Source organism: Rhinopithecus bieti, unplaced genomic scaffold, assembly GCF_001698545.2.
Source record: "Rhinopithecus bieti isolate Rb0 unplaced genomic scaffold, ASM169854v2 scaffold_14229, whole genome shotgun sequence".
Classification (NCBI taxonomy): domain Eukaryota; kingdom Metazoa; phylum Chordata; class Mammalia; order Primates; family Cercopithecidae; genus Rhinopithecus; species Rhinopithecus bieti.
This window is the reverse complement of record NW_016807978.1, coordinates 1,111,315-1,126,266: the sequence shown is the minus strand read 5'-3', so window position 1 is coordinate 1,126,266 and position 14,952 is coordinate 1,111,315. Positions and strand designations below refer to the sequence as shown.

Here is a 14,952-nt window from a genome sequence, read left to right as displayed (position 1 = left end):
CTTCCCTTTGTGGGTAACCCGACCTTTCTCTCTGGCTGCCCTTAACATTTTTTCCTTCATTTCGACTTTGGTAAATCTGACAATTATGTGTCTTGGAGTTGCTCTTCTCGAGGAGTATCTTTGTGGCGTTCCCTGTATTTCCTGAATTTGAATGTTGGCCTGCCTTGCTAGGTTGGGGAAATTCTCCTGGATAATATCCTGCAGAGTGTTTTCCAACTTGGTTCCATTCTCCCCATCACTTTCAGGTACACCAATCAGATGTAGATTTGGTCTTTTCACATAGTTCCATATTTCTTGGAGGCTTTGTTCGTTTCTTTTTACTCTTTTTTCTCTAAACTTCTCTTCTAGCTTCATTTCATTCATTTGATCTTCAATCAGTGATACCCTTTCTTCCATTTGATTGAATCGGCTACTGAAGCTTGTGCATTCGTCACGTAGTTCTTGTGCTGTGGTTTTCAGTTCCATCAGGTCACTGAAGGACTTCTCTATACTGTTTATTCTAGTTAGCCATTCATCTAATCTTTTTTCAAGGTTTTTAGCTTCTTTGCATTGGATTTGAACTTCCTTCTTTAGCTTGGAGAAGTTTGATCGTCCGAAGCCTTCTTCTCTCAACTCGTCAAAGTCATTCTTCATCCAGCTTTGTTCCGTTGCTGGAGAGGAGCTGCGTTCCTTTGGAGGTGGAGAGGTGCTCTGATTTTTAGAATTTTCGGCTTTTCTGCTTTGTTTTTTTCCCCATATTTGTGGTTTTATATACCTTTGGTCTTTGATGATGGTGACGTACAGATGGGGTTTTGGTGTGACTGTCCTTCCTGTTTGTTAGTTTTCCTTCTAACAGTCAGGACCCTCAGCTGCAGGTCTGTTGGAGTTTGCTGGAGGTTCACTCCAGACCCTGTTCACCTGGGTATCAGCAGCGGAGGCTGCAGAACAGCGAATATTGCTGAACAGCAAATGTTGCTGCCTGATCGTTCCTCTGGAAGCTTCCTCTCAGAGGGGTACCTGGACATGTGAGATGTCAGTCTGCCCCTACTGGGGGATGCCTCCCAATTAGGCTACTCGGGGGTCAGGGACCAACTTGAGGAGGCAGTCCATCCGTTCTGAGATCTCAAACTCTGTGCTGGGAGAACCACTACTCTCTTCCAAGCTGTCAGACAGGGACATTTAAGTCTGCAGAGGTTTCTGCTGCCTTTTGTTCAGTTATGCCCTACCCCCAGAGGTGGAATCTACAGAGGCAGGCAGGCCTCCTTGAGCTGTGGTGGGCTCCACCCAGTTTCAGCTTCCCAGAGGCTTTGTTTACCTACTTAAGCCTCAGCAATGGCGGGCACCCCTCCCCCAGCCTTGCTGCTGCTGCAGTTAGATCTCCGACTGCTGTGCTAGCAATGAGCAGGGCTCCATGGGCAAGGAACCCTCTGAGCCAGATGTGGAATATAATCTCCTGGTGTGTCGTTTGCTAACACCGTTGGAAAAGTGCAGTATTAAGGTGGGAGTGATCCTATTTTCCAGGTGCCCTTTGTTACTGCTTCCCTTGGCTAAGAAAGGGAATTCCCTGACCCCTTGCGCTTCCCAGGTGAGGCGATGCCTCACCCTGCTTCAGCTCACGCTGGGTGGGCTGCATCCACTGTCTTGCCCCCACTGTCCAACAAGCCCCACTGAGATGAACCCAGTACCTCAGTTGGAAATGCAGAAATCACCTGACTTCTGCATCACTCACACTAGGAGCTGTAGCCTGGAGCTGTTCCTAGTCAGCCATCTTGGAGCCACCCTCGGGATCATAGTTTTTTTTTTTCAACTCAGCTTTATTGAAATGTCACAAAGCATAAAAATGCACAGATTTTAAGTGTCAAATGTGATGAATTTTGATACATGCAAACATTTGTATAAACACTACTTTAGTCAAGAAATGTAAAATTTCTATCACCTAAGAAAGTTCCCTCTGTGCCCCTTTGCAGTCAGTCCTCCCAGAGGCAGCCATGTTGTCTAATTTCTGTCACCATAGACTGCTCTAGAACTGCATATAAGTGATATCAGGCTGGTCAAGGTAGCTCATATCTATAATCTCAGCACTTTGGGAAGCCAAGGTGGGAGGATCACTTGAGGCCGGGAGTTTGAGACTGTAACAAGACCCCATCTCCACAAAAAATACAAAAATTAACCAGACATGATAGCTATACTCCAGCTACTTGGAGTGCTGAGGCAGGAGGATTCCTTGGGCTCAGGCGTTTGAAGCCATAGTGAACCATGATTATGCCATTGCACTCCGGCCTGAGTAACAGAGTGAGAACCTGTCTCATAAATAAATAAATAATAAATACATGAATAAATAAATAAGTGATATGTGCTTTGATGCCTAACATCTTTTCTCAATAGATTTTGAAAAAATTTTTTGTCATTGTGAGTATCAATAGTTCGTTTTTATTCCTGGAATAGTATTCCATTGTATGAATATACAACAATTTGTTTGTTAACTTGATAGAATTTTTGTTTTCGGCTTTGGGCTGTAATAAACAAAGTTTCCATAAACATTTTTGTGCAAGTGTTTTTGTGGATATTTGTATTCATTTATCTGGGAGAGGAATGGCTGGGCTGTTTGATATGTGTATATTTAACTTAAACTTTTCTAAGTGGTGATCCTATTTCATACTGCCACCAGTTATGTATGAGAGTTACAGTTACTGTAACTGAACCAAGTTGCACATTTACAAAAATTAGCACGTCTTCACTAATGTGATATAGTTTTTCTACTTTTAACCATTCTAGTGGGTATATAATAGTATCTTACTTGGTTTTAATTTACATTTATCTGGATAACTAATGATGTTGGTCACAGATTAGGGTGCTGTTTGGCTATTTGTGTATTCCCTTTTGTGAAGTGTCCAAGCTTTTTGCCCATTTTTAAATTGAATTGTCTTTTTGTTATTGATTTGTAGGAGATCTTTATGTTTTTCATACAAGTCCCTGAGAATATTTTCAACCAGTATGGTTTGTCTTTCCATTTTCTTTTTTCTCTAGAGTCTCACTCTGTCACCAGAATATAAGTTTCACAAGTGCAGAGATTTTCATCTTTTTGTTTACTAATGGCACGTGTCACTCAGTGGCATGATCACAGCGCACTGCAGTCTTGACTTCCTGTGCTCAAGAATTCCTCCAGCCTCACCCTCCTGAGTAATTGGGACTACTGGCATGCGCAACCACACCCAGCTAATTTTTTTCTATTTTTTGAAGAGATGGGATCTCACTATGTTGCTTAGGCTGGTCTCGAATTCCTGGGGTGAAGCAATTCTCTCACATCAGCTTCCCAAAGTGTGGGGGTTACAGTTGTGAGCCACTGCACCCAGCCTCCATTTTCTTAATAGTGCCTTTTGATGAGTAGAAGTTTTAAGTTTTGATTAATACCAGTTATCTTTTTTTCTTTTTCAGTTTATGATTTTTTTTTGCCCTAGCTAAGAAACCTCTGTTTATCCTCAGGTAGCAAAGTTATTCGGTCTTGTCTTGTCTTGTCTTGTCTTGTCTTTTCTTTTGAGACAGGGTCTCGCTTTGTTGCTCAGGCTGGAGTGCAGTAGCACAATCTTGGTTCATTGCAACCTCTGCCTCCTGGGTTCAAGCAATTCTCATGCCTCAGCCCCCCGAGTAGCTGGGACTACAGACTTGCACTACTACACCTGGCTAATTTTTGTATTTTTAGTAGAGACGGGGTTTCACCATGTTGGCCCGGCTTGTCTCAAACCGCTGACCTCAGGTAATCCTCCTGCCTTGGGTTCCCAAAGTTCTGGAATTACTGGCGTGAGCCACTGTGCCTGGTGTATTTTCTTCTAGAAAATTTTGGTTTCAGTTTTTATGTTTATGTTAATGATCCATTTCCAATTTGATTTCATTTATGCATGTTACACTTACTCTTAATTCATGGAACAAATATTTATTGAGCACAGTCTCAGTACCTGCCACTATTTAAGGTACTGGTGTTCATTAGTAAACAAAAAAATGAAAATCTCTGCACTTGTGAATCGTATATTCTGGGGAAGTGACAAAAAATAAACTGATAAGTAAATTATAGAGCATGATGAAAGTTGATAAAGGACCATGGTGGAGGGAACATGATAAGGTAAAGTAAGGGGGTGGTGAGGTTTCTGGTTTTAAGAAGAAGTAAAAATAGGCCTCAATGAGAATATGTCATTTACTAAATGACTTGGGGTGGGGTTGTGCATGATCAGTAGCTGCAACACTAGAAAGATGGCAGAGCAAGAGCAAAGAAAAATCCCTTTAGGTCCAGAAAATCTCCTGAAAAGAGGAAGGTTTTCAAGCCCTCAAAGCCACTCAGGCAAAGCAGGCCCTTTTGGCAAAGAAAGAGCAGAGGAAAGGAAAAAGGCTCAGGTTTAAGTGACTGGAATCATTCCTACATGATTCCTGAAGGCAGAAATGTGACAAGGTGCATCTCAGATGACTAGAAGTGAGACCTCATGCCTTGGAATTGCCTGATAAACATTCCATGGCCTTTGTTGTGCACTTCGAAAGGATTAATGGCATGCGTTTACTGGTGGAGAGAACCATTGTAAGACTTCGCCTGAAGAAAATTTTTAGTGGTGTTTTGTAAATTAAGTCAACCCCAGAACCTAAAATGCTGCTTATATTGGAAACTTATGTGACCTGGGGTTTCTAAATCTGAAGTCTTTGTGGGAACTCATTTTGAAACATGGACAAGCCAAGGTAAAGAGTAAGACCATCCCTCTGACAGACAATGCAGTGATTGAGGAGCACCTGGAGAAGTTTGGTGTCGTTTGCTTGGAAGACCTCATTCATGAAATTGCCTTCCCAGTGAAGTATTTCCAGGAGATCTCATGATTCTTGTGCCCTTTCCACCTTTTGGTGACCCGTCATGCTCAGGCTGAAGTGTGGTAGTGTGATCTTGGCTATATACATCCACTATATACCAAAAATATAGTGGGCTTCCTCAAGGAGATGGGCTCACATGGCTATCAGGGTGAATGCATCCGTCAGCTCATCTGCCAGCTGAACAAGACCCAGAATATTTGAAAGCACAGTGCAGTGGAAGCATGTGTTTTTGCTTTTGGGGGAATTATTATCAGGTATCTTTAGAGAATATTATTCCTTGCCTTATCTTCAAAAATTAGAAACGAAGAGTCAAAGAAAATACCGTAGCTTATGTTCATGGCAAGCATCTCTCATCACAGTCCAGTTCTAAGGAAAAATTCCAGTGTTTTCTATATTGGTTGCTGCCTCATCAGAAATCAGCACATGCCATAGAAGAAGGAGTCCTGCTTTGTTGCATTTTCTATCCTAGGGTTTAATGTTGGTAAATGAGTAACTCAAGCATTTGTACAAGGCTCCCTAAGACTCCTGCAGCAATGGACCAAGCCCAGGGACATAATTTAATCTGGAGAGTCTGGGGGCCTTGTTTTGAAAAGACTTGAAATACACATAAGAAGAAAGGCACACAAATAAATGTTCAGTTGTCCAAAAAAAAAAAAGACTTGAAGATGAGGGAGTAGCCATTCAGATACCTGGGAGAAGAGTGTTCTGGGTAGAGAAAACAGCCAGTGCAAAGTCCTTAGGGTGGGAGCGTGTCTGGCATGTCCCAGGAAACAGCCAGAAGGCCAGTTAGTACAGGATAACAATGGACAAGTTTACAGGGATATGGGAGGGTAGATTGTTTAAACTTTTATAGGACATTGTTAAGATTTTAGCTCTTTGAGTGACATGAGAAGCCATTTGAGAGTTCCATATACTTAATATACATTTTAAAACAGCACATATGTACTCCTGAATATCACTTAGATATTTCATAGTATTGATTCTTTAGGTGTCTGTTTAATAGGTGTGGAAGCATTTTTTTTCCCTCATAGGCATACTTAATATTATGATGGTTTTGTTATTTCAGAAAGATCCAGATTACCTGAAGCTATGGTTGGACACTTTTGTTTCTAGCTATGAACAATTTTTAGACGTTGACTTTGAAAAGCTGCCTACCAGGTATGTAGAAACACTAATTTGTTACCCTTGGATGAGTTTTTCATTTTTGGCACAAAGATTTCATTGATGACATACTAGAAGGATGGCAATAATGTTACCCTCTTGATACTCATGAATAACCCTATTCTCATAGAGACATAGCTAATTGATGACAGTAGTCTTTCTTGATGATGCTAGACCTGGCTTCTAGAAAACTCTGCTTTTCTAGGACACTACCAACTGGTGTCCTGTAACACACTTCATTTCTGACACTAACTACCAGATCCCACAAGTTAAGGGCACAGTCCTCCATAAGACTGCTTTCACTTCAGACATCAGCCACTACAAGTCTTGGGGATCACCCACACTTCAGACCAACTGGCTATAAATTCAGGGTTCTCACACCCTGAATTTGTTGTTTTCCGTAACAACAAATTTTCAGAGCACTGAAAGCACTATACTTATGATTACGGCTTTATCGTAATGAATACACATAGGACAAGGTGTGAAAGGGTCCGGAGGCAAAGCTTCCACACCCTCTCCCCATGGAGTCAAGGTGTGTTGCCCTTCCTGAACATCAGTGTGTTCACTAATCAGGAAACTGTTCAAGTTTTGGGTGTCCAGAGTTTTATTGGAGTCTCATTACATAATGGATTATGTGATTGAGCTCAATCTCCCTCTTCCTAGGAGTATAAGCAGTGGTGAGGCTGAAAATTCCAGCCCTCTAATTAATGCTTGGTCTTTCTTTTTTTTTTTTTTTTGAGATGGAGTGTTGCTGTGTCACCAGGCTGTGCAGTGGCATGATCTTGGCTCACTGTAATGTCCACCTCCTAGGTTCAAGCAATTCTCCTGCCTCAGCCTCCTGAGTAGCTGGGACTACAGGCACGTACCACCACGCCTGGCTAATTTTTGTGTTTTTAGTAGAGACATGGTTTCACCATATTGGCCAGTATGATCTCTATCTCTTGACCTCATGATCCACCTGCCTTGGACTCCCAAAGTGCTGGGATTATAGGTGTGAGCCACCACACCTGGCCAATGCTTGATCTTTCTGATAGGAGCAACCTTCTGTTGAAACTAAGGGCTTACCTTGAGTCACTTCATTTGCATAGACTCAGATGTAATCCAGAGGGCTTATTATAAATAACAGAAGACATTCTGAATATCACTCAGAAAATCTCAAGGGTTTTTGAAGCTATGTGCCAGAAAAGTGGTACAAAGACCAGATATACATTCTTTATTATACAATAGGCATGTGAGTTGAAACTTATTTTCATTCCTGGCCTTACTGTGGGACCTTAGAATACATCTTAGAGAAGATGAAGTGTTTAGATTTTTAGAAACTAGATTTAAAATCATAAAATGGAAAATTCAAATTTGTGGAAAATACTACTGAAAGTACAAATCTTTCATTTTTCTACCCACCACCATTCCCACTTTCATACCATTTCCCAGGCCCACTTTTCAGATAAAGTTTTTTCTACATCTTAAGCTATCTTGAAGGTCTAATAGTTGTTCAGTAAGAGAGATTGGCTGGGGTAAAATGCAAGAAAAATGGGGAGAGGCATCTAGCCACAAAAGGAGTGCCAGTTTAAGATAAGTGTTGGCCAGGTGCAGTGGCCACATCTGTAGTCCCAGCACTTTGGGAGGCTGAGGCGGGCAGATTACTTGAGCCTAAGAGTTTGAGACCAGTCTGGCAACATGGTGAAACCCCATTTCTACAAAAAATTAAAAATGGTGGTGTGTGCTTGTAGTCCCAGTTACTTGGGAGGCAGAGGTGGGAGAATTGATTTGGCCCAGACAGTTGAGGCTGCAGTGTGCTGTGATTGTGCTACTGCACTCCAGCCTGGGTGACAGAGTGAGACCCTGTCTCAAAAAAGAAAAAATGTGTTGAGGAGAGAAGGGAGGAATGGATGGTGGTTGATGATGAGAAATAGTGTCTGGAGAATTAAATCTTAAAGGAGGAAAAGTGTTTGCATTTTGGGAATAGAGGTAGGCAATCAGAGGTAATAAAGGAGAATTGAGTCTAGAGAATCAAAAAGGGGCCAGATCATGAGGTACTATGCATGCAATACAAATGGACTTTGACTTTTTTGTTGTTGTTATGGAAAATAAGAGTGCTGCTGAAAAATGTTCTGTGTGGAGTGTCTTGATCGAGTTTGTGTTTCAAAGTCACTTTAGTGGCTGGTGGAGAGCGTTGAGACTGTAGGCAAGGAGCCTAGTTAAGAGGTAATTGTGATAATCCAGAGTCATTGCTAGAGCTTTGGACCGAGATATTCAACTCAAGTAAGGATGTGAGTGTACTAAAAAAAGACTAGGACTTCATTATTTATAAATCCAGTTTCAGATGTCTTCCTCATTAGAATATTATTCATGTTAGGTTTTTAAAGGTTGAGGAGTATTAATCTTGACCTTTTCTCAAAATAAAATTATTTATTGCTAATTTTTACCAATAAAATAATATGATTTGTGCTTAGAAGTACTTCTGTTTTAATAATTTACAACTTGCTTTAAATCATGGAGCTAACAATTTTACAGAGTTAGGATTTGAGCCTTTAAATGTTTGGAATATTGGAATGCAGGCTTCTAAAGTTTCTAAGGTGCAGTTGTTATCCATACATTATGCATGTCTCCTTTCTTGGGACATTGTTTCCAAAAACATTATGTAGACTTATATTGCCACTGTGTTTAAAGTAGCATGAAGAACGCCAAGAGCATTGCTGCATTTGTGATATAATTTGTTTACTTAATATTGTGGTTCCTGTTTTTGTCAAAAAACTGAACCATGAATTTAATTTTTCTAATAGAAAACATTCAAATTTTTAAGTACATGCCGTATACAAGATATTTTATGAAATTAGTCAAATCACCTTGAAGATAAGAGACACATGGCTAATCCTCATGTAAAGTAAACTGACCTTACAGAATTCAATGTAAAGCAGAGATGGCTTTTACTAGAATAGTAATAGTTCAAAAGCCTTTGAACTTCAACCTAGACTGCTTCCTGTAGTAGACACAGACAACCATTGGTTTACAGTAGACGTTCAATAGCCAAACAGAGGAGTGGAACAGAATTGTGGAATTTGGGAAACTGCAACAAAAGAAGCATAGAATTTTGAACAGTAAAGTCCTAGAGGTTGGAAAATGCTTCCAAGTCCTTAAATGCTCATAACGTTAGGAACATGGCCAAAAATTTCAACTTTATTTATAAGGCATGTTCAACCAAGCCCCAATTTTATAATTTAAAAAAAATCTTTCTTAGGAGCTAATTTTGTCCTCTTTAGTCATTTTAGAAGCTTATTTTTTGACTTTATTTATTAAAGACAATGTGCATATAGAGAATGGGAACTTTTAAATAAGTAGGATAAAATATTGGAAAATTGAATATTTTCTTTCTTGTTGACATATGTTTTTGGAAAAGTGAGGAGGAATAGCTTTGCTTAATTTTGAAAATTGGTTATATCTGAATCTTTGTTTATTATTTTTAGATTACCTCTTTTTAGCCCTTTAGCAGGAAAAAAAATATTTGTATATATATGTTAATGAGAGATTTTCTGATACCACCTATAAATAAGAGAATGAAAGAATCCAAAGCTACAAGTGAAATGGTGCCCCAACTAAAATGAAATATTTGTAACTGGGTTATAGAATTTGGCATTCCTTATATTATGCTTTGTGGCTTATTTTTGGTGTAATTTAATTACACTCAGGTGTTCATTTTATTTTATTTTATTTATTTATTTTTTTTGAGACACAGTCTCGCTCTGTTGCCCAGGCTGCAGTGCAGTGGCCGGATCTCAGCTCACTACAAGCTCCGCCTCCCGGGTTTACACCATTCTCCTGCCTCAGCCTCTTGAGGAACTGGGACTACAGGCGCCCGCCACCTCGCCCGGCTAGTTTTTTGTTTTTTTTTTAGTAGATACGGGATTTCACCGTGTCAGCCAGGATGGTCTCTATCTCCTGACCTCGTGATCCACCCGTCTTGGCCTCCCAAAGTGCTGGGATTACAGGCTTGAGCCACCGCGCCCGGCCTGCTGTTCATTTTATAAAACACTTTCTTAATTTATGTTGTAGGATGGTTCAGAAAGAGGCTAACTATATTCTACATGTGACTACTGGTTATGTGCTTCAGATTTTTCTGCTTATAGTTAATTAAACAGCCTTTTACTCAATGTGAAAATACTAGCAATACTTCATATTAAGCATAAGCTGAAGAAGAGATGGCTATAAAGTATAATTGTCATTTAATCATAGGCATGCTTTAGGGAGCTCTGTTCAGATTCAGGCATTTTTCTTAAAGGGATAGGAAATTAGTATACAGTGGCTTATGGAAAGATTCTGAGGTTTTAGTGATAGCATGTTTAAAATATATTATATTTTTATAGACCTTTCTATATTTCACAGCTGAAAATGCATATTGACCTTCTGGTTTCAGACCCCTGTAAAATAGGGCAGGTGATACTCAAATTTTATAGGTTGGGCACAATGCTCAAGCCTATAATCCCAGCCCTTTGGAAGGCCAAGGTGGGAGGATAGTTTGAGTCCAGGACCAGCCTGGACAGTATAGCAAGACCCTGTCTCTTAAAAAAAATTGTGGCTTACAGAACTGGAAACTTTTTTTTTTTTTTTAAGAACAACAGTAGATATTTATTTATTTATTTGAGACGGAGTGTCACTCTGTTGCCCAGGCTGGAGTGCAGTGGCCCCATCTCGGCTCACTGCAACCTCCACCTCCTGGGTTCACACCATTCTCCTGCCTCAGCCTCCCAAGTAGCTGGGACTACAGGCGCCCGCCACCACGCTTGGCTAATTTTTTTTGTATTTTTAGTAGAGACGGGGTTTCACCATGTTAGCCAGGATGGTCTCCATCTCCTGACATCAGGTGATCCACCCGCCTCGGCCTCCCAAAGTGCTCACAGGCGTGAGCCACTGTGCCTGGCCAACAACAACAGTAGATATTTACTGTTCACAGTTGTGGAAGCTGGGAAGTCTAAGATTAAGACACCAGCATATTTGATGTCTGGTAAGGGCCTGTCCTCTGTTTCTTGCTGTGTCCTTACATAGCAGAGGGATGAATACCGTGTCCTCACACAGAGGAAGGAGCAGGGCAGCTCCCTTCACTCTCTTTATAATCCCATGCATGAGGGCAGAGCCTTCATGACTTATCACTTCCTAAATGCCTCACCTCTTCATACTATTATTGCACTGGGGGTTAGCTTACAACATACGAAATTTGGGGGAATACCAGCATTCAGACCACAGCAGATTCACATAGAAAGCTCTGCCATTCCTTAAAAAGTAGACATGAATGTCGCACACGGTGGCTCATGCCTGTAATGCCAGCACTTTGGGAGGCTGAGGCAGGCAGACCACCTGAGGTCGGGAGTTCGAGACCAGCCTGACCAACATGGAGAAACTCCGTCTCTACTAAAAACACAAAATTAGCGGGCGTGGTGGCAAGGCTGACCAACATGGAGAAACCCTGTTTCTACTAAAAATACAAAATTAGTGGGTGTGGTGGCACGTGCCTGTAATCTCAGCTACGCGGCAGGCTGAGGCAGCAGACTCGCTTGAACGCAGGAGGCGGAGGTTGCAGTGAGCTGAAATTGTGCCATTGCGCCTCCGGCCTGGGCAACAAGAGTGAAACTCCATCTCAAAAAAAAACAACACAAAAAACACAAGTAGACATGTAGTTGCCTGTAGAAGTATTGGCAACCACCTGTCATGTACTGGCAACCCACATGAGAATGGGTATTTTCTCATTCATGTTTGAAATTTTGTTTATTTTGTATCTGTTTTATTAAAATATTAACAGAATGTTAAATATTGGTAGAACATCCTACTTGTGTGATTACTTGCAGTTTTTAGATGAATTCTAAGATGTTGGCCCCTTCAGTTGTGTTTCTACTATCCTTCTCCTTAGGTCAATCTCTTCAGGTCTTCCACAAGTCTTTTGGACTTGCCAGGATATTTCCTGTCTCTCATTTCCCTGGAAATATTAACCTCTCTCTGCAGGTCCCTCTACTGTAATGTCTTCTGTGGCAGCACAGGAATTGTCTACCCATTCAGGTTAGCAACAATTTTTAAGTATGGTATAAAAATCTCTTTGAACACTCTGTAATGGTGAGAGAAGTTGCAGTCACAATTTTCTATTTCTTTCTATTTATTATTATTATTATTTTTTGAGAGATGGTCTTTCTGTGTCGACCAGGCTGAAGTGCAGTGGCATGATCATAGCTCACTGCAACCTCGAACTCCTGGGTTCAAGCGATCCTCCTACCTCAGCCTCCAAGTAGCTGGGACCACAGATATGTACCACTATACCTGGTTAATTTTTTTTTTCTTTTCCCCAGTGGAGATGAAGTCTTGCTATGTTGCCGAGCCAATTTTCTGTTTCTTAGGTGATTTGGCATAGGTTTCAACCAGGTACAGACCTCAGGCCAGAAACAAGATTGTAAGAAATACTGCGTTTTTTTCATTATCTGTGGCTCAACATGCCTTGACTCTAAGCCTACATCTTTCAGGCTGGTAAGATATCCATGCTTTCTTTGGGCTGGGCACGGTGGCTCACGCCTGTAATCTTAACACTTTGGAAGGCCAAGGTGGGTGGATCACGAAGTCAAGAGATTGAGACCATCCTGGCCAACATGGTGAAACCCTGTCTCTGTGAAAAATACAAAAATTAGGTGGGTGTGGTGGCACATGCCTGTAATCCCAGCTACTCGGGAGCCTGAGGCATGAGAATCCGTTGAACCTAGGAGGTGGAGGTTGCAGTGAGCTGAGTCCAGCCTGGCGACACAGTGAGACTCCATCTCAAAAAAAAAAAAAGATACCCATGTTTTGTTATGCTTTGGATTTTCTGCCATCCCTAGAGATGATAGGGTTTTATTTAGTGCCACTGATTTTTGATGGGGAGGGAGGAGGTATTCTCTGGTTTTGGTTGTGTGACCACAGGAGTGACCTTCCCTATATCTCTTGTGCTTATCTGCATAGCCCACTTAAAACCAGCTCCTCTTGGAACACAGATATATTATTTTATGAGGTTGGGTACTTCAGTGTCCATGAGGAACTTCAAAGGTTAAATGATCAGCTGTATGTTACAGAGGTGAGATTTAGTACCCATGCCTTTAGACTTTGAATCCAGGTATGGGTTTTTATTATGAAAGAAACACCAGAGGAACCACTCATGTCTGATGTTGGCATTTGGCCTTAAAGAACCATATGGTCTTACATGGAAACCATTTGTCACAAAATATTGATCTATTACTTTTTAAAGTCTTCTGTTGATGCCCATGCTCAGAGCTCTACATTTCCTTTTTTTTTTTTTTTAATACCCTTTTATCTCTCTTCTTTCCTTTTGCTGGTTATCTTTTCTCCCTCTTCTGATCATATGGCTTGGGGAGTCTATACTAAACAATGATGTTCAGTAAAGCAGTTGACAAATTTTTTTTTTTTTTGAGACGGGGTCTCACTCTGTCACCCAGGCTGGAGTACAGTGGCACAATCTCGGCTCACTGCAACCTCCACCTCCTGGGTTCAAGCGATTCTTCTGTCTCAGCCTCCTGAGTAGCTGGGACAGGTGCGCCACCACGCCCGGCTAATTTTTTGTATTTTTAGTAGAGATGGGGTTTCACCATGTTGGCCAGGCTAGTATTGAGCTCCTAACCTCATGATCCGCCCGCCTCGGCCTCCCAAAGTGCTGGGATTATAGGTGTGAGCCACCGCACCTGGCCAACAGTTGACAGATACTAAACTAGTTATGTAGATACTTCATTTTTATTTTACAGTTATTGTTTCTTTTAGAAATGGTATGCACACTGCTATACACAGTATTTAGTATACATAGTTTTTCTAAGTGGAACATAAATTAATTTATTCTAAATATTTTCATTAAAAATAGTACAATTAAAGATATCAAATAGTCTCTCTGTCGCTCTCTTTAGTAAGCCTCTTCTGAAATAAGAAAAACCACTCTGCTCTAATAATCTTGTAGTTACTAATCATCTGGTGGTGTGTTGCAGACAAGAAAGCACAGAGTATCGGGAATGAATAAAAGAGCTTCTTTAGGATTTGGGCTGAAAATGAAGTTCATTTAAATGCCAGAGATTTTCTTCTTATATTTCAACAGGCTTCTTATTTTTTTCCCTTTCTGTTTTAGGGTAGATGATATGCCTCCAGGAATATCGCTGCTTCCTGATAATATTCTGCAGGTTCTGAGGATCCAGCTGCTACAGTGTGTTCAGAAAATGGCAGATGGTTTAGAGGAACAACAGCAAGCCTTGTCAATTTTGCTTGTCAAGTTCTTCATTATTCTTTGCAGGTATCTAGTAGATAAAATAAGCTAGTTTTCACTCATAGGTGGGAGTTGAACAGTGAGAACACATGGAGATGAGGAGGGGAACATCACACACTGGGCCTTTCGGTGGGTGGGGTGCTAGGGGAGGGATAACATTAAGAGAAATATCTAATGTAGATGATGGGTTGATGGGTGTAGCAAACCACCATGGCACATGTATACCTATGTAACAAACCTGCACATTCTGCACACGTATCCTAGAACTTAAAGTATAATAAATTAAGTAAATAAAAAAGAAAAAAGAAGCTAATTATCTGTTTTAAAATAATTGTTACGTTACCAAAATAATAATTAATTTTATTTCTTATTAATGATGTTTGTAGTTCATATGGAACTTTAAAGAGTAAGTGCGCTTTTTGCAATAGGCTTTTGGTTTGTTAGTATGTTGGAAGTCCTTTTAGTTACTATACCTAGTTATAGTGACATTAGCCAAGATTTTAAAAAATTATACTAAAGTCAATGACAGTTTTTCTTCAGCAAGAAATTACTATACCAGTATTTTTCTTATGGTTCTCACCTGTAAATGTATATGCATTTTTATTACTCTCTGTTATTTGTGAAAATAAATCAGATATTTCATTTTATCATTTTACCAAATAAAGTGTAATTATCCTATAAGTTTTCTTTTTTTTTTT

At 40.5% G+C, this 14,952-nt stretch overlaps 1 protein-coding gene and 1 pseudogene across 1 annotated transcript in view; both read left to right on the top strand.

Annotated features, from left to right (window-relative positions):
• NBEAL1 (neurobeachin like 1) overlaps positions 1–14,952 on the top strand; it is a 209,236-nt gene that overhangs the window by 27,059 nt on the left and 167,225 nt on the right. Inside the window, 2 exon segments of the mRNA XM_017884366.1 lie at positions 5,891–5,982; positions 14,120–14,281. Coding sequence (XP_017739855.1) covers positions 5,891–5,982; positions 14,120–14,281 — 254 coding nt within the window.
• On the top strand, positions 4,198–5,025 carry LOC108537188 (60S ribosomal protein L7-like 1 pseudogene; annotated as a pseudogene).